Source organism: Crinia signifera, chromosome 7 (genome assembly GCF_055691185.1).
Source record: "Crinia signifera chromosome 7, ASM5569118v1, whole genome shotgun sequence".
Lineage (NCBI taxonomy): Eukaryota > Metazoa > Chordata > Amphibia > Anura > Myobatrachidae > Crinia > Crinia signifera.
The window spans coordinates 124,409,615-124,430,649 of record NC_139223.1 but is presented as its reverse complement, the minus strand read 5'-3'; the positions used below and the strand labels follow the sequence as shown (position 1 = coordinate 124,430,649).

Sequence of the window (21,035 nt, the reverse complement as noted above, 5' to 3'; positions counted from 1 at the left end):
TATAAAAAAAAAGACATACACACAATAAATAAAGCCCTCACTAAATTCATTTGGGCGAACACGCCCACGCATAGCACTATTCAAATTGAAACAACCACCTTCACTTGGTGGTGTAAATCTCCCATGCCCTGAAGACTACTCTTTAGCAGCTAACTATAGATATGCCCTAGACTGGATAGGGAATGGAGACAACTTTGTGAATAAAAACCTTGAACAGGCCTTATTACCCCACCATGACTTACTAAAGATACTACACTTCACAAATTCTTCCATGTTGCGAGAGCTACGACCTAATCCGATATTATGGGCACCATACAAAGTATGGACCCAAATACGGAGGCGCTTTGGCCTTACCCCAAAAAATTCACTTTTCCAACCTTTGATAGAAAATCCAGCTTTTCAGGAAGGAGAGACAAATGAGGTTATTCGTAGCTGGCACCTCCAGGGCCTTCGATCACTGTTCCAATTTCTGAATGAAGACTGCTCAACAGTGCTAACCCTGTCTCAACTGAAAGACAAATACCCTACTATAAATTTCCCTTTATTCGCCTACTTCCAAATGCGTAGTTTTGTTACACACATATTAACCCGTTTACAATCCACAGAGATAAATTTTCCTCTGGATAACATAATACGGCAACGCCCTAATTCATCCTACTCCACATCCGTAATATACTCCTTTGTAAGACGGGAGATAGATTATACCAAGTGTGAGACAGGGCTAGCAAAATGGAAGAATTCCTTTCCAAATATGACCCTCAAAAAAATTATTCAACTGACCAACTTGCTTAACAAACAATTGGTCTCCTCCTCATATGCTGAAATGAATGTGAAGAAACTCCATAGGGCCTATTACACCCCCAGATTGCGGCTCCTCACAGGGATCTCAGATAACTCTCTATGTTTTAAATGTGGGAGCCCGGACGCAGATATTGTACATTGCTTGTGGTCCTGTACAGTGGTACAATCACTCTGGACACTAGTCCAAGAATACGTCAATACTAGTTTGAATATACCTTTTACCAGAACAATAGAGTGGGCTTTTTGGAATCATATAGAACCCCAAACCCCACCTATGTCTAAGGGAACAAAAATGCTATTGGCCCGCATAGCAGCCGTTCCAAAGAAAACGATATTATCCCAATGGATACAAAAAGAAAATATACCCATCTCCCTAATGATGCCTCGACTACTGTTCCTATTTCAAATGGACTGGACGGAATGCTCACTGGATGCGGAGTCGCGTTCAGCTAAGTTTTTCTCTATATGGCTCCCTTATATACTAATACTACCTCCCTCTACTAAAGAAAATATTCGCAAAGCAATAAGATTAACAACTTGGTACATCATGGAAACACTTGCCAATGGTTCAGCACCTTTTTAGATGTAGAGACTATGTATAGATGAAAACCCTATAAGGTACAACATATATCCTCATTTTATATACCAAATATCAATCTCATGTTAATGTTTGCGAAATGTATGACACTGTGATGGAAGAAAATGACTTAACCTGTTTCATGTTCGGTATTTACGCTGTGTCAATAATATGTATCTATTCCAATAAACACAAATTTTAAAAAAAAGCATACATAATAAACCAACATTTTGGGGCTCACATGCCCTTTCTCAAAATATAGGCCCTTAATCAGATCTGATCGCAGTACAAATTTATACTCAATATGTGCAAAACCATATGCACTGCAGGTGGGGCACATGTAACATGTAGAGTTAGATTTGTGTGAGTTATTTTGTTTCTGTGCAGGGTAAATATTGGCTGCATTATTTTTACACTGCAATTTAGATTTCAGTTTCAAGACACCACACCCCAATTTAACTGTCTCTATACATGTTACATCTGCCCCATCTGCAGTGCACATGGTTTTGCCAATTTTGAGAACAAATTTGTACTGCGATCAGATCTGAATAAGGGCCTAGGTGTAACATTATCATAGGCGTGCACACGGGGGGTGCCAGGGGTGCACAAGCACCTCCTAATGACCCACCTCATGCTTGCACGCAGTGCCATCTTTATTGGCGAAGTGGGGTGTCCAATGGCAGCGGTGGCTCTGGTCATGCTTCTGAGCTGAGCCGCCTGCGCGCAGGATCACTGGCCAGAGCGGGGAACAGTAACGCGTTCCAGATGGGGTTGAGGAAGCGCTGCAGCCAGGGCATGACGTCCACCAGGCTGCCCGCCCCCACCTAGCGGCTGAACTTGTCATTGTTACTGAACCTGGAACTCCGAAGCAGACTGCGCTCATCACGTTGGCCATCAACAGGTGCCTGCCTGACCCGTCCACACCACACACTTACTTCCTGCGCGGCGATGCGGCACACTTTTTCTTTAGAACAGCTGCGCAGTGATGATGAGGCAAGTGGCTCCCAGCACCATACATAGCGGCTGTAGGCTTTACCGCAGACAGCAGAGGCTGAGCAGACTCCCAGCAGCAGGTATTGATAGATGCAGTGGATGCAGGAGGAAGCTGCCTGACTATGCTTTGTGGGGTCAGTTTATCAAACCATGGGGGGGGGGGATTTTAGGTGCCCTCTCCCAGCAGCATGGTGTGGGGATCGCATGTGATACATTGCATGCAGAAGGGCTGGATGCAATGTATCAAGGGAAATTGGGCGGGCTGCCTGGGCGCTGTCCCTGCTCTCCGGCCAGCACTTATGTGGCATAATATGAGATAGCTATTACAGTATGTGGTATAATGTGTAATGGGCATCACAGTATGAGGTGTAATGGGCATAATGGTGTATAGCATAATGTGTAATGGGCATTATGGTGTACATTTTTGATGCGCATCTGTGGCACACCCTGGTCTGTTTCTTTCTATTGTGGGGGGGGGGGGGGGGGGCGGAAATGATTCATTCTGAAGTCCATATACATAAATAAGTCACCATCTATTTAGTTTGAATTGATGCCCAGTAGGTGGTGATAGACACGTCCAGTAGGCGGTGATAGACACACCCCTCCAATGGTGCACCCTCTAATAAAACGGGCTGTGCACGCCTATGAACATTACACATACACACACACACATACTGTATCATCTGGTCCTTCAGAAAAATTGATGCAAGCCCTCTATCACCCTAAATATAAAATAGCTACCTCGCAAAGCCATGGCGGGTTACTAGTATTACCCTATGTGGTCCAACTCACTAAGCAGTAATATCTCTTCTTTGAGACAAAGTGGGAATCTTACTTATTAGTTGAGTACTACTATGCTTTTGGTTTTAGGTTTATTTTAAATGAATAAAAACAGCTAAAGCCATGTAATATGGACCTGAAAATATTAAGTACAATTAATTTCCAATCGATTCCAGTCAGTTTTAACCACCTCAAAGCTCACACTATTGGCCAAATGCTGCAGCAAGCTGGCTGGATCATTTGTCAGGAGACTGAAAAAGTCTGATGTTCTAATTTGTTCTAAAGGTTTTATTTTTTGTTAGCTTTTGTTTCTTGCCAGGTTTGACTTATGACAATTTCTGATTTGCAAAAAACAATCTCCCAAAACACAAAATGACCATAAGTAAATGTACCCATTGCTTACTACAAGGTGTTGTTCAATTATATAGGAGGGTGCTAGGACCCAGCTGCTAATCACAGGCACGCTGTACTGTTTACACCCTCCCTTCCTCTACTGTATCATAGAAGTCACTCATTAGGAACACAATGTTCCTGCAGAGTTCTGAGTTAGCAGAGTTATCCTGCGCTGCATATACCAGTCACCTCAGTGGGAGATCTGCTGGTACTCAGTGACAGGTCTGCTGGATGATGTTGGGAAAGATAACCCGCTCCTTGGTGCAGTCACCAGGCAGGCTGGGTGCAGTGAGGTACAAGGCTTCTCTGGGGATTGCTGGAGATGTTGGTCATGGGAGCAGACTGAAGACCATTGAAGACTTAGCTGGTCCTAGCCAGCTGGATTCCCTGTATTGGCTGTTTCTAAAAGGATACTTGTTTCAAATGCATAAGCTGCAGGTGAGTATGCAACAAAGTCATTATATTACTAACCTAGAACACTGATTCTTCTGAAAATAAATTACACAGCAAATTCCAGCCACAGAGACAGCCTTAGAAACACTTTATTCATTCCAAGCTGCAAGAACTTGCCTGTCCTGTCTTATTAAGCTGATTTAACTTTAAGGTGTAGTGAAAATTACTATATGGTCAATTCTTGAACGAGCTGTTTAATGGTAAGAATAGATTGCACTCTACTACATATAGCACTTGTAGAATAAATGTGAACTATCCTGGAAGCTTCCATTGTATTTGTTCTTTTACATGGAGATGTGTGTCGTGTGTGCATATATTATATATACTATTATACTGTATATACTGTATATCAGAGTGTATTTACAAAGCAGGATGTTTTTGCTAACCTGTTGCTAAAGAATTGTCCAGTGCTCCAAGTTCATGTTAGTATTGGACTCACTAACAACATTCAGAAGCCTCTTCACTTTATACATATCTATTACTTATTTATTACTTATTCAAAAGACCCACACCTACAGTATGTACTCTATCGTATGGGGTCATTTCAATTTAGTGAGCAGTGACAGTGGCAAACGGAGGATTTTTAGAGGGGGGTTTCCAAATGTAATCCAAAATCTCCCTCTCTGCAGGTCATTGGAGTCAGTACAGTAGTCTGGGGGAGCAGTAAGAGCCCCGAAAATTGTTCTTTTTATACACTGGATACTGTATGGAATACAGTATTGATATTTATCAGTACAGATGGTCTATAGTACAGGCTGTTTCAAACATTTAAATTTCATGCTGTGAATAACACAACAAACCTAAAATCAGGTTAGACAAGAAGATTAGTAAACTTACCTCTCAAGAATTTCTGAAAGTTTTTCATTCTTTGTGAAATCTGAACCCACTCAGTAAAGCTGACATTCCAGCATTAGTACTTGTACAGACTGTTGTTTTCTTCTTTTTTGAAAATAATAAGTCTCTGATCAGCGGTGTCAGTTGTCCCAGTTACCCGGAGCACGATAAATATTGCCCCTGTCTCTGATGATCAATTTACCGTTCCTGGTTATCTGATCTTGAGCTGGACTGTTTGCTTTTTTATTTCTCAATTGTTATTGGCTACAAAGCTTTGATACTACACATTGCCCTGAGTGAACTGTCCTAACCTGGGCATTCATTTTAGATCTAGTAAACATATTTGCAGGGCTGGTACAAATGGTTTTGGCACCATAGGCAAAACTTCAGCGTACTGCTCCCACCACCACCCACACACCAATACCAACATTCCAGAACATCAGGTGAAAGTGTGGAGCTGGTTTCTTAGAGATTCCACACCTGCCATTTGCATGAAGTTCAATAAGGATGACAATTTCAGAGTCATGCTTAACTTTGTGAGTCAGACTGAGAGGCATCCCCTAAGGGTAGAGATGGCCCTGCATATTTGTTGTCACCCTGCTGTACTTGTATGTTGAATTTACTTTGTACAGCATAAGCCAAGTTGCTAAGGAGAAATATAGACATGGGAACCTATTCTAGTTGATACGTTCGCGGCCCGACAATGGTCGGGCTGTGCACATACGCATTTCTGCACATGTGCATGCGCCGGGTGTTCTCATGGTAATGAGAGCATGTCAGCTGCCCGCCTACATCCCCCCGAGCGGGCACGAATATGTAACGTTGCTCAGAGCAACCTTACATATGCGTGGGCCTTCGCCATAATTTGATGGTCAGCGACCATCGACTGATGGGGGTGGGTCCCCAGAGCCTGTGAATAGATGTTTATGTTAAATATCCATTTGCAGCCAGTGCGGGTGAACCTGCGCTGCGAGGGAGGGTGGGCAGCTCGGCAGCCTTACGAGTCAACCAGAATAAACCCCATAATACCATATTATTTTTAGAATAGAAGAAGTCATTGAGAAGAGTCAGGAAATCAATACATTGCAACACTGAGCTAAACACAGACGAGACTGGCAATAGCTACTTGTATATAATAATTGGAATACAGATGGAGAAGGACCTACAGCAACCAATGACGTTTTTACATACTATTGTGCATACATGATGTATAACCTATTATCTTTCATTCCTCTGCTGCCTAGGCTACAACTGTCATAGTGATGTCACCATTGGCAATTGTTATATGTGTAATGAAATATGTAAATGAAATCCCCCTTCTGGGACATTCTGCACCTGTTGCACTCTTACACAGCTGGAAAGTGAATGCCAATTACATCCAGTCCCATGTGGGGATGGTGCTTACAACACTGTGCCTAGCAGAAGTGCTCCATGGGTGATGTGAGTAACGGAATACCGCTGCCACCTGGGTGCTTTAGCTCTCATATGCCCATCTCTAGGCTTGTTTTCTACAATTGCTTGATTTTGTGCCCAGACTGATATGAATTATCTTATATTTTAGGCAAAAGAAAAAAAGAAGTATGGACCTATATGGAAAGCTACTGTTGGGCATTACCAGATGGTTAATATAGCCTGCCCTGAGATCCTAGAGGCCCTGTTAAAACAAGAAGGGAAATACCCAATGAGAGCTGACATGCTTCTGTGGAAACAACACCGGGATCTCAGGGGACATTCTTATGGACCATTGACTGAGTGAGTATCCATTACAGAACCGGGTAAGGGGTCATCACTGCATCACAAGAGCTGCCAAATTCTTGCAGTGGGTAAATAAATGATATATTTAATGGCTTAGATTACTGTACACACAAATTGCTAGTTAAATAATAATAATATAATCATGGGCCTGCTATATATTGCAACTGAATTTGACATACTTTTCTCAAAAGAAATGTGCACGAAAATATAAAAATATACAAAGTCTGCATAGCCCCTAGATACGAAGCATGCCCTTACTGACCTTTGCTTAGGTGAGAGAACCTTGTTACACTCCAGTTCCTCTTGGTGTACATGTGACCTACAATGCTGCATCACCAGCGCGCTGTCATTTTGTGGCCATGAATAGTGTTAATTTTAAGGCTTGTTAAGGCTTGTTCATGTGGGGCCTGTTTGGCAGCATAGTTTCGTGGTGCAATACCATCATTATGGAGGATGGCGTGGAACAAAGTAATATGTAGAATGCTGTGGCAGAGGGGTCTCTCTCACATTCTAGTAAAGAGATAACCTCCTGTAGCTCAGGGTGGAACCACGGCCTTTCCTGAACAAAAGCCAGCTAAGATATAAAAACCTGATTAGATAAGTTAGTCAGGGGGAGAGGGGCAAGCGCAACGAAGCCCCTTGTGGGCACAATGGCTCGCTACGCTCACCAGCTATTCTATTCTCCCTCTATGGGGGTCATGGACCCCCACGAGGGAGAATAGCTGCTGCCCATCTGTCGGGGTTTTAGCAGTCGGGATTTCGACGTCGATGTAATGACTGTCACAATCCCGACTGCTGGTCAGTCATTCTGCACCCATCTGGAACTTACCCACTACATTGTGTCTCTTGTGCAGAGGATTCTAAACAGACCACCATGGAGGCCATGTTTGGAGGCTTCTTTAAGCAGCAGCATGCATTAGATAATGCGCCAGTACTTCCCAAAATGCAAGAGCATACCCTCCAACATGACCCATTCCATTAGGTACTAAATGCTCTGTTCCTGGACTTCCCTGCCAGTGACAGTTACAGATGTGAGCCTGCAGCACAGTCCAATATTCAAAAAGGGGAGCCACACCTACTGCCATCCCAAACATCACTGAGAGTTGATGTGACCCCCCCTCTTTGAATATTGGACTGTGCTGTAGGCTCACATCTGTAACTGTCACTGGCAGGGAAGTCCAGGAACAGAGCATTTTGTACCTAATGGGATGGGTCATGTTGGAGGGTATGCAAGAGGTCTTGCTTACCACTTTTGAAAGGATTGTAACCTTGGACACTTGGCCTAAGATTCCTGGGCCCAGAATCTGGCCAACCTTGCAGTTAAATTGCTGCAGCAGGATCAAGATTATTCTGCCTGGCTGGCAGAGTTGGTCAATCTGGAACAGTTTGCTTCACTTCTTCCTGATAAATTTGCTTGCCTAGGGGGCGGCACCTGCTAGGAAAGTCACCAGTGACAGATTAAGATACTCATGGGCCTGGAGCTGAAATTTAGGGAAGGCCTATTGTGTGCCGTTAGAGGTAGTGTAATCAGTACCGCACTGGTGACATACAGTACTACAAATATCATGGCACTACCTTCCAACACTATATCACATTCCCACACTGCATTCCTTCATATTTACCTCCCCACACTACATCACTCTGCTACCTGCTCACACTGCATATCCATGCAATACCTCCCCAAATGCTACCAACACCACATCCCCACATTATATCACTAAACTACATTGCCATGCTACATACACGCACTATATCACTATGATACCTACAAATTCTGCAATATCCAGCTAATAAGCCCATGCACAGGGTGAGAGGAAACACAGCGGGTCAATAAAGCACATGGTGAGGGTAAGGGAGCAGCACAGGGGTGAGGTGACAGGCACACAGGGGTGAGGGGAAGGGGGCAGGTACACAGGGATGAGGGTAATAGGCAGCAGAAGGATGAGGTGGAAAGGGAAAAAGGGGCAAGGGTAAGTGAGGGTGAGGGTAAGGGGACAGGTACACAGGGACAAGGGTAAGAGGCAACAGAGGGGTGAGGTGGCAGGCACACAGAGGTGAGGGTTTAGGGTGGAGGTGCAGGAATACAGGGGTCATAGTAAGGGGACAGCAGATTGATAAAGTAACAGACACACAGGGTAAGGGTGCAGGAATACAGGGGTCAGGGTAAAGGGGCATCAGATGGTTGAAGTAGCAGGCAGACAGGGTGTGGGTAAAGGGGCAGGCACGCAGGGGTCAGGGTAAGGGGGCAGCAGAGAGGTCAAAGTGAGGTGGCAGCATACAGGGTGAGGGTAAGGAGGTGGGAACACAGGGGTCAGGGTAAAGGGGCATCAGAAGAGTGAGGAGGCAGGCACACAGGGTGCATAAGTACTAGAGAGGAGAGAAAGGTGCCTTTCTCATTAGTCCCTACTTCTTATCAATATCTCCAAAAAGGACAAATTCAACATTTACCTGCATGGCCTATAATCATGAGGCCAAGCCCCTGTTTCCTAGCAGCAGCTGAACTATAGACACGCGGCCTCCAGCGTGTACTGGGAGCATTAGAAGCAGAGGCACCCGGCAGTATGCCGCTCTGGCCGATGGTGACTCCCCCTACTGTCAGGTGACCTTCTTGATCCTGGGGGGAGGGGCCCTAGACTGCACATCCTGGACATATGAGGTGCTACCTGCTGAGACCTGTAGTGCAGCAAGCAGGAGGAGGAGATTGCAGGTGCCCACTAAATATAAATGCTAAACCTATTAATAATATTGCTGTATTGCATTTCAGAGGTTCTTAGCATAATGATGGCCATTATTACAGGCTTGTCCACCGCACCCAGGTGACCTCTATCGAACAAGTCTCTAACACTACTATGGGACAAGGGCCTGCTTGCTCCACCTTAGATACGCCTCCTCAGGAAGGACTAGCTAGGCACAGCATCTGAGGTGGCCGCCGGATGTCCCGGACTCTGACAGCGAGGATTTCCCCAGATCGTAGAATAGGGGGAGCCGTTTAACCCCCTCGCAGAATACGGGCCGTAGTCTTGCCTGCACAGTCTATTTTTCTTTTCAATATAGACTGAAAGAGAGCGCACATTGGCTTAGAATAGGAATCGAATGAGTCTGAGAACCGTTCAATTTTTATTTCATTTCAATTTGATTTTGATTATATAGTGACCTTGAACCACACCATGTGGTATGGGGCATTACAGTCACTGTGTATAGCACCTATGTGGCTATAATATCTATCATTGCTAATATCAATAGATCTCAATCTGTAGCAGATTTCAGTGCTACAATGCAAGAACCAGTCCTAAGGATGATCACCCTGTACCCCTAATTCTAACAACAATCCATACTGTAAAATTGTAACAAATGAGGCCGCTCATCAATCTGTACATGCCTCTGGTCCTTAACATAATCACCTAGACGTACACTTATGGATGGTGTTGTGCCAATAGCTACTAATTTGTACAAGTACTTGCAGTAATTTATTCAAAACTATGTACTGTATAGATAGATCAATGCTGAACCTGATGCCATTATTATTTATAGACAGGGCCATCGCTGGCAAAAGCTGCGCTCTATACTCAACCCCAAGATGCTGAAACCCACAGACGCAGCATGCTATACGGATTCTCTAAACGAGGTTATCCCCGATCTAGTGAGCAGAATAAGAGAGCTGAGAGCAGAGAGTCCATCGGGTTTTGTGATTCAAAATGTTACCAGCATGATGCACAAATTTGCTTTTGAAAGTAAGTTACAAACCTTTTTATTCAGGCGCTATAGATATACATCGTTTATATAAGTGTTTAGCATAAGAATTCAGCTTATGACCTGAGGGACAAACAAAATAGCATTCAGAAATGAGGCATAGGCCCTTATTCAGATCTGATTGCAGTACAAATTTGTTCTCAAAATGTGCAGGTGGGGCAGATGTAACAAGTGCAGAGAGAGTTACATTTGGGTGGGGTTTGTTGAAACTGAAATCTAAATTGCTGTGTCAAAATAATGCAGCCAGTATTTACCCTACACAGAAAGAAAATAGCTCACACAAATGTAACTCTCTCTGCACATGTTATATCTGCCCCACCTGCAGTGCACATGGTTTTGCCCATTTGGCGAACAAAATTGTACTGTGACAAGATCTGAATAAGGGCCATAGAGTAATGAGACAAACAGTTTGCGGGAGATTTATCAAATCTTGGAGAGAAAGTGAAGAGAGATAACGTTCCAATCATTCTTCGTCTCATCTCATTTTACAGACTGTGCTAATACAGGTTGAGTATCCCTTATCCAAAATGCTCGGGACCAGGAGAATTTTGGATAGCGTATTATTCCTTATTTCAGAATATTTTAATATTTCATTGATGTATTTTGAAGTATCTTGCATTTATGCTGTATAAACACATCAACCACATGAAATACACACAAAAATATTTCATTTGTTCAAAACACAAGGTTTCAAAACATGAAATAAAATTTGTGTACTATCTCAGATATTGAATTTGAATGCCAAGCAATCATTTTCTTGTACAAATATAGTGCCAGTTACATATCATGTCCTCAGTAGTGCCAGTTACATATCCTGTCCCCAGTAGCGCCAGTTACATATCATGTCCCCAGTAGTGCTGTTACATATCATGTCCTCAGTAGTGCTGTTACATATCATGTCCTCAGTAGGGCTGTTACAAATGTCCACAGTGAGTTTTTAGCAAAAAAATATATTTTTTTTCACTTTCTGGAAAGTATGGTTTTCAGAATAATTCGGATAATGGATATTCAGATACGGGGTAATCAACCTGTAAAATGACAGCTTGCAAAGGCACAAACACTCTAATGGAAAAAAACATATGCACTGCAGGTGGGGCTGATGTAACATGTGCAAAGAAAGTTAGATCTGGGTGTTTTATTGTTTCTGTGCAGGGTAAATACTGGATGCTTTATTTTTTCACTGCAATATACTGTAGATATATTTGAGGTACAAACCCGACCCAAATCTAACTCTCTCTGCACATGTTACATCAGTGCACATGGTTTTGTCCATCATAAGCCCCGTTCACACGGAGGAGATATATTGCTCAGCTATATATTGCTAGCAATATATGGCTGATCAATATATTGCTCAGTTTCTCCTTTTTTTTATCAGCGACCAGAGATTTTCGCTGATGAAAGGGAACCTCTGCCGGCGGTGCAACCAGCTCCTGCGACCAGCGATTAGAACGGGGCTGAAAACGGGAGCGCGCACCCGGCAATTTATCTCCGGGGCACACTCCCATCACTGGCAATATTGTCGCCTGCGACCATATTTCCAGCTATTTCAGCCCCTATCGCCCCCGTGTGTACACAGCTTTTGAAGGATTTTGTCAGAAAGAGTGAACTAAAATAACCCACACTGCCACTGTCAGCTCGCACAGCACTGACAGCTCGCTCTGTGTGTGGGCTGTCAACGATGTGTGCTGAGCGACAGCAGTGCAGCACTGCCCGACCTACAGTAGCATAGCTAGATCACTATGTGTGTAGGGCCCATAACAGTGCATGGGCCCTACACACATAGGCTGTCCACTTGCTCAGGGAGTTCTGGGCATGCCCCCAAAATGACAATGGAGGGGGGTGGTGGTGGTGATAGGATCTCCCCCCTGCAGGGGCAATAGCACCCAATACTCCACCTCTTAAAGTTGTGAGGTATAGGTAGCGTAGTACTGCAGGAAGATATAAGTGATAACATCTATTAGTACCAGACTCATACTTGCCTACTTTTGGAAACTATTTTCAGGGAGATTATAGTTGGTAATAGAATTTTGCACAGCGCCCCATTGAGGGGGCGTGTCATGCTCCAACCAAAGGGCATGTCTAATTCCATATATGGAGAGATTGTGAAAAGAGATTGTGAATTTGGCACCTAGAAGCGTGGGTGTGTACTGCTACCTCTGAGAGGAACATTTTAAAATGACTTATATACAAATGTAGATGAGCCCCAAAGCAGTTAGTAAAAGATACTATGACCAGACCGGACATACTATCAATGTTAACAATACAATAGGTAGCAGCGCAGCAGCATCCAGGCAGGGCATTATACAGCAGGAACATGATGCAGAGAATAACATAACTCACAGGAGTGTTGTATTGTGTCCTTCTAAAGCAGTGACTTCAGGTGTAATGGTTTCATTCTCTTTACTACATGTTTAACCGCTGTATAACTCTTATGTCATATCAAATCTTAATACAAAAACAGCATATTCGTTTTCCAGCCAGTATAAACTGATCATTAAAACAGTAGATAACAGATGTTATCAATGACTTGAGTCAACCCCACATGAAAGGTTCACAATAAAAATAAAAAGTCAGTAATGCAAAAGCAGTATATTATGTACTAATTAAACATACAGTAGAATGTTCTTCCAACGTGGAGAATCCGGTGCCTGGTGCCACCCAAGGCACAATATTAAATCAATACCAGTGTAAAGATAATGATGAACAGATCAGTCACTTCTGCTACCCTCTTTGCCAGCTGTAGAGATAAGGAAGTTGAATGAACTATGAACTATGAATGTAGCTATATAAATCCTCATACACCTACAAACACACTTACAACAAACATTACAGTAGGCGACATAGCAGCTAGAATAAAGCGGCCATCCAAGTTTTACCGTAGAACAATTTGCTGCTTTAAAATAGTGATTACAAACTTGTGGATGGCCGTCTTCAACACCATATCTAAATGAACGGACTCTCCAATTACCCCAAACCCATTATTAGCTATGCTCCATGTTTACCGTGGCGACATGTCCACCAATGACCGTTATGTAATGGGCCACATCTTGGTGGCCACGAAACTCATGATAGCACGACATTGGCGCACCCCCTTTGTACCAACTTTAGATATGATCGAATTGGATGTACAAATGCACTGCGAATTCGAAATAGCTGGGATTACCTATTCTTCATCAGCCTCGAACCCTCTGATAAAATGGTATAAATGGACTGAGTATTGGCTTTCCCAGAAGCCGACACCAAACCCTAGAATCCAACCTTCATCAACACAACCTCTAGACTTGTCCAATTACATAGGAAGCTGATTAGCTCAGGCGCTCTATTTTACTATCCAAACCCTGTGACTCCTATTGATCGGTGAACCCCCTTACAGAACCAATCTCCTATGAAGCATGTAACTGATAAGAGTCGCCTCTCTATACCCATATAACCTATGATTACAAATGTCTGGAGTATCCCCCCACCCCCTCCCCTTCCATATTTTGTATGTCTTTTTATTTTTCCCTTTCTTTCTTTCAGTTTCAGTTTTTGTTTTGTTTTATTAACATGCATACTGTTCGATGCTATTAATGTGTTTATACTTTATTGAAAACTCAATAAAAATTCAATAAAAAAAAAAAATAGTGATTACAAAGCTAAAATTTCCCCACTGCCAGCAATTAATGACTATAACATAAGGGCCTTTATTCTGGTTCACTTGCAAAGGCAAATTCATTCTCAAATGGACAGAACCATGTGCACTGCAGATGGGGCAGATGTAACTTGTGCAGAGAGAATTAGATATATTATAGTGATATTATCAACAACTATGAAGGCCATGTACATAGTTTGGCTGTGTACACACGGGGGCGATTTTGTCTAATATCTCGGGAAATATGGTCGCTGAGCGACCATGTTGCCCACAATGGGAGTGTGCACCGGCGATATATCGCCGGATGCGCGCTCCCGTTTTCTCCCCCGTAGTGATCGCTGGTCGCAGGAACATGCTCCTGTGACCACCTGATTTCCACTCTTGGGCTCTCCCGGCAGTTTCTTTTTCATCAGCGACCGTCTCTGGTCACTGATGCAAACGGGACACTGAGCGATATATCCCCCAGCGATATATATCCCCCGGGGCTTAAGTCTGTCTCTGGCATTAGAATAACCTAAACTTCATTTATAGCTCAAAAAAAAAATCTAAGTGCTGTCTATATATATTTTCCTAGTAATCAAACAGACAATAATATAGTACATCTATCTTTAAGCAGCAGAGATAGAAATATGCCAGTGGCATCATTCGTAAAAATGATTCAACAGTATCAACCAAAAATTTACGAAGTGCACATCTTAACTATAAGGACTGACAGGTAGAATATTTATCTTTAACATTTAATTTGTGGGATAGTTCTACATGTCAGGCCTTTATTCAAGAGTAACGCAGAGTAAATATTTTTTTACTGGTTTGTCCATGCCTTGTAGTGGTGCGGTGCCTACCCCAATGTGGCCAATAGTAGCTTCCAATGGGATCTATAGAAAAGCCAGCTGGGATTAATGAGGCCCTAATGCTCATGAAAGGGAATCCACTGAACAGACGCCTTATCAGGAGGTGTGCTGAATACAGATGTAGAGGAGGAAGTAAAAAAACAAGTGTGTCAGAAAATGAACATGGAGAGAATTAGCAGAAATGGAATGAGCGTTAGAAAAGCAGGGAGACAGCTCACTGTAGGTAATAAAGAAATACAGAAATACATGGGTAAATAAGGAAAGATTTGTGGCTAAATATATATATACAGTAGGCCGGCAGAAGTTAGCAGAAAGGTAAGAGGACAGGTGGGAGGTAATTGTTCATAAAGATACATTTGATCATAGATGAATTAGTCGCAATAGAAGGGAATAAGAGAAAAATAAAGATACCAGAATCTGATGCTATTTTAGATCAAGTTCTTTCTGATAAAATCAGGAATCATTGGTCATTAAGAACAGTCTGTAGAGTATACAAAAAACAATTTGTCTAGAACAGTGTTCCCAGTCTGATAACTGTTTGGTCAGCATCAGAGAATCAGGATTTCCAACACTGTGATCCCTCCACCCAAGTAACAGGAGAACAAGGAATTTCCCCTGCCCCAATGCTTCCCTTATGTATATTGAAGTGAGTGTGCCATACATACAGGCATCTGTTATCATATAAATACCACTACAAATATGTAGTGCTTTACCAACTAGGTTAACCAAATTTTCATGTTGGTTATTTCTAAATGAATATTCAATGTGGTTTAAACCTGTGTTTAGGCATCTGCATTATCCTGTTTGAAACTCGACTCGGATGCCTGGACCGTCAGATTCCAGAGGAGACCCAGAAATTCATCAAAGCCATTTCTGTTATGTTGGAGAATGAAATTGTGGTTGAAAAGCTTCCTAAGTGGGCTAGCACTTGGCTACCGTACCAGGGACGGTTTATAAAGTCCTGGGATACAATCTTCACCTATGGTGAGTAGCACCCAGGCTCGTTACCTTATGGCCCAATGGAACATCCAATCTCTATGATTGTGCTGCAACCAATTAGAACAGGTTTTTAAACAGGGCCATCTTAACGTATGGGCCCAATGGGCAGCTGTCCAAGGGCCCCCCAATTCTAGGGGACTTTGAGCTGGAGCAGATTGGGTTGTGGGCATCTGCCCCCTGAGCTTCTTGGGAGGAAGGAGAGAATGGTATACGGTCACTAGGTCGACAAGAAGAAGGTCGACAATCATTAGGTCAATCACTAAAGGTCAATATGGGGTTAGGTCGACAGGGTCATTAAGCCAACACATGCATTAGGTCAACATGGGCTAGGTTGACAGTCAAAAGGTTGACACAGGGTTTTTAAGTTTTTTGAGCAGATATGTGCCAACAAGTGGTATTTCATTGGAGAAAAGAGGATTTGGGCTCTATCTCGGGCGCTCTTTGGGGATGGCAGCTGGGGTATATCAATAGGCCAAACCTTTGAGGACCTAAAACAACTAAATTGGAAAAATATATTTTTTGATAGACACAATAGCGCTATCCCAGTGCGGACACCACAATGGTATGGTAGGATAATACTTCCCTTCCTTTAATATAGGGCTTCTTTGATCTTCTCGGACTTTGGTTACTTGGGTTGATGTAATTTTTCTCCCGGTAAGATCATATGAGAAAAAGACAGAAATAAACGTTGTCTGGTATGCTTATTATCTATTTTTCAAAATCATGTAGTGAGGTTCAAAGTAGATGCATACCTCACTTACATAATTATGGGTAGAATAACACATATAAAGGTATCTTTCATTTAAGGTGGGTAGCGTACCCGTACTCACGGTGTGACGGTGTGTTCAACTCGTATAAAGGTATCTTTTCCAGCCTTGACTTCCAAAAGATTTTATTGATAAAACAATATATAAAATATGGTGCAGGGTAGTGGCAGATAACTGAGGTGGCTGATTAAATAACAAAACAGTACCCCGATCCGGACGAGATACAGCTGTTCCAAAAATCAGGCACTCTGCAGTTACTACCTTCCGTCCTCACCTACAGGGTATTAAAATCGATGACAGGCTCTCAGACCAACATGTTTCGGGACAAAGTGTCCCTTTTTCAAGGTCCCTTGAAAAAGGGACACTTTGTCCCGAAACATGTTGGTCTGAGAGCCTGTCATCGATTTTAATACCCTGTAGGTGAGGACGGAAGGTAGTAACTGCAGAGTGCCTGATTTTTGGAACAGCTGTATCTCGTCCGGATCGGGGTACTGTTTTGTTATTTAATCAGCCACCTCAGTTATCTGCCACTACCCTGCACCATATTTTATATATTGTTTTATCAATAAAATCTTTTGGAAGTGAAGGCTGGAAAAGATACCTTTATACGAGTTGAACACACCGTCACACCGTGAGTACGGGTACGCTACCCACCTTAAATGAAAGATACCTTTATATGTGTTATTCTACCCATAATTATGTAAGTGAGGTATGCATCTACTTTGAACCTCACTACATGATTTTGAAAAATAGATAATAAGCATACCAGACAACGTTTATTTCTGTCTTTTTCTCATATGATCTTACCGGGAGAAAAATTACATCAACCCAAGTAACCAAAGTCCGAGAAGATCAAAGAAGCCCTATATTAAAGGAAGGGAAGTATTATCCTACCATACCATTGTGGTGTCCGCACTGGGATAGCGCTATTGTGTCTATCAAAAAATATATTTTTCCAATTAAGTGGTATTTCATGCCCTACCATCCACTAGGGCATGGAGGGAGAATAAAATAGCGGACGCGGTGCACTTTTTTAGTGTCCTTTTCAACAATCGGGACAAAAAATGCGAAAAACCCCATGTCGACCTTTTGACTGTCGAACTTGATGGATGTCGACCAAATGCTTGTCCGTACAATGATCCATACCCGGAGTGAATTCTGCAGAATTATTTTCCTGCTTCTCAGCCTGCAGCAAGACAGTGAATGACTGTCAGCATGCTGATTGGTGGATGGCTGGAGCCATCCACCAATCAAAGTCCAGCATTCTCTACCAACCGCCAGCCAAACAGTGAATTTTTTTAAGGTGGATGACTGGTGCTATCCACCAATGTGACAGTGTGCTGACAGCCATTCACTGTATGGAAGTAAGTGGAGACGGGACCAAAGGTGGGTCATATTACTATTTTTTTGTATAAAGGTTTTCCCATGAATGGGTATGGAGGGGCCCCAAATGCATTGCTTTGCCCGGGGCCTACAATGCTGTTAAGTCGGCCATGTGTTTTTAGTCTTATTCACAAAAGATCAGATGTAGTTGTAACATTTTTACCTACCAAAAATAGTCTTCTTAAAGAAATATCATCAAAAAATGTAATATTACACAGGGGGGCAGATGTATGATCCGTCGTTATGGGGGAGAAGGGGTATCAGCGCACGTTATGTGCACTGATACCGCTTCTCCCCCATGTATGAAGGAGCCAGGATGCGGTAATGGACAGGGGCGCTATGCGCCCCTGTCCATATCGGCGCTGCTATCAAAATGATAGCAGGCCGAATGTATGAACGGTCAGCATCGCTGACCGTTCCGCACGAAGCCGGGTTTGGCTTTGCCAGCATCAGGCTGGCGAAGCCCTATCTAAACAGCAGGGACAGCGCTGTCCCTGCTGTCAGCTGTGGGCTGCGCTGGGGATCTCGCGTGAACAGCGAGATCCCGCGCATGCCCAGTGCGGCCGGCCGGGGGACAGGAGATAGCGCATCAGTATTAACTGATGCGCTATCTCCAGAAAGGGACATCGCCGGAGGGGGGAGTTAACGCTCCCCCGCTTCGGCAGACAAGATGTTAATACATCTTGTCGATGTCCCTTCCTGCTTCGCCTCGCTATTGAGGCGAAGCAGGAAGTATCATAGCGGCGCGATAAGCGCTGCTATGATACATCTGCCCCAGGATGCATTTACCATTCCAGCAGCTGGAATGTAGGCAATCACAATACTGACACTGGTCTCCTGACAGTAGTCAGGAGGCCAGTGCCAGTATTGTGATTGCCTACATACCAGCTGCCGGAATGGTAAATGCATCCTGTTTAATATTACATTTTTTTATGATATTTCTTTGAGAAGACTATTTTTGGTAGGTAAAAATGTTACAACGACATCTGAACTTTTGTGAATAGACTGAAATGCTGACATCAATGAGAATGCTGGCACCAGAATCCCAAGTAATGGGGACTTAGAGGTAGGCTATGGGGAAGGGGGTTAGTCAGCAGGGTATGAGAATTAAGTATTTGCAGGGAGGATTAGGATTGGACAGTGGGGGTGGGGGTGGAGGAAGGCAGGGAGAAGGCAAGTATACTTATCTGACCAGTGGCTTAACTATGGTGTGGCAGCCCCAGCTCTGGCTTGGGGGAGCCCGTGGTCTCAGGGCGCACTGAAAAATACCTGCTGTCCTGTACGAATACACAGTAGTAGTGGGCAGCGGTGGCTGTGTACTCTCGTTGCCGAAAGTCAGGATTATATCTGCATGTATCCCTTTTAACAACACAAAAAGATTTATTCTGTCAATGGGACCAGTAAAAAGTAGATCAACATTTTTTTATACAGAATTTCTGCATTTGTAGAATAACCACAATTTATTTGATCTCTAGGGAAAAAGTTAATTGATATGAAACTGGAGGACATCGAAGGACGTTTGCAGAGAGGAGATGACCAGGGTGGCGCGTATCTCACACACCTTCTCACCAGTGAGAAGCTGGACTTGAAGGATGTATATGGGGTTATGCCAGAGATCCTCCTAGCAGGAGTGGACACGGTACATGTTGCACACCTTCCTGTTCTATCTCAGCCCAGACCTTATTTAAAGGAAAACTGGCACAGCAATTGAACTCCATGCACTAAAGCAAGGCAGTATGGGTACTGGTAGTTCATTCATATGAAAAAAGTAAAATATAGTGTCTAATAGGGCGTACACACGAATCAATATATAGACTATTTTTCTGTTCAATTTTGTTTATATAAGCAGAATCGGTACTTGTGGAGTATCACGGCTCCCACGACCTTCATCGTATGCTGATTGTATGCTAAAAATCGCATCGCATACCATCAAATCGCATGCGATGCGATGGCACCCGATTTTGCACTGAAATGCATCAGAATGCATTGAAATGTGTATTAAACTTGTGAAATGCCCCCAAATGCCATTTTTCATAGTGCACCACCCCCACTATCAACGTCAACCCGAAGCGTGGCGAGCGCAGTGAGCCCGCGAGGGGCGGTGGTACGCGTCCTACGACCTTTTCATACCCCCACTATTCACGTCGGCGTGGAGTTGAGAATAGAAAGTGTGGCGAGCGCAGCGAGCCACCGAGCCCGAAGCGTGGCGAGCGCAGCGAGCCCCGCGAGGGGACGCGGATACCTTCACAGCTATACGCGTCCCCTCGCGGGCTTCACAGGTATCCGCGTCCGCTCGCCACGCTTCGGGCTCGGTGGCTCGTTGCGCTCGCCACACTTTCTATTCTCAACTCCACGCCGACGTGGATAGTGGGGGTATGAAAAGGTCGTAGGACGCGTACCACCGCCCCTCGCGGGCTCACTGCGCTCGCCACGCTTCGGGTTGACGTTGATAGTGGGGGTGGTGCACTATGAAAAATGGCATTTGGGGGCATTTCACAAGTTTAATACACATTTCAATGCATTCTGATGCATTTCAGTGCAAAATCCGGTGCCATCGCATCGCATCGGATGCCATCGTATGGCATCCGATGCGATCGCATACGATTTTTGAGCAAAAATGCTCAAAAATCGGTAAAAATCGTATCGCATCGTATGCCACTACATATGGCATACGATGCCATACGATGGGAGCCGTGATACTCCACAAGTACCGCAGAATCGAATAGAAACTAAATCGAACGGAAATAGAATGTATATGATTTCAATTCGATCTCTGCGGCATCACAATTGGTTTGAAAAATAAACTGAGCTGGCGAGACTATATAATACAGATCTATACTATATTGTCTAAATCGAATGTGTAAACGGCACCATGTAATATGATCGGGATCAAATAGAAAGCACATCGCACCGTGTGTACAGCCCTTAATAGATCTGAGCTTTTCATGTAACATCTTTTGTTGTTCATTGTTTATTTATTGTTATTTATGCTTGGATTGTTTTTGCGGTTTTGTTATCATTTAGGTTTATAGTGAAACTGAACTAAAAGTGCATACACACGGCGACAA

At 43.5% G+C, this 21,035-nt stretch overlaps 1 protein-coding gene across 1 annotated transcript in view; it reads left to right on the top strand.

Annotated features, from left to right (window-relative positions):
* Positions 1–3,674: 3,674 nt before the first annotated feature.
* Positions 3,675–21,035, top strand: part of LOC146020525 (sterol 26-hydroxylase, mitochondrial-like) — a 36,681-nt gene continuing 19,320 nt past the window's right edge. Inside the window, exons 1-5 of the mRNA XM_083153722.1 lie at positions 3,675–3,982; positions 6,393–6,583; positions 10,118–10,317; positions 15,605–15,802; positions 19,443–19,606. Coding sequence (XP_083009848.1) covers positions 3,776–3,982; positions 6,393–6,583; positions 10,118–10,317; positions 15,605–15,802; positions 19,443–19,606 — 960 coding nt within the window. The 5' untranslated portion in view covers positions 3,675–3,775. The remainder of the gene's footprint in view (positions 3,983–6,392; positions 6,584–10,117; positions 10,318–15,604; positions 15,803–19,442; positions 19,607–21,035) is intronic.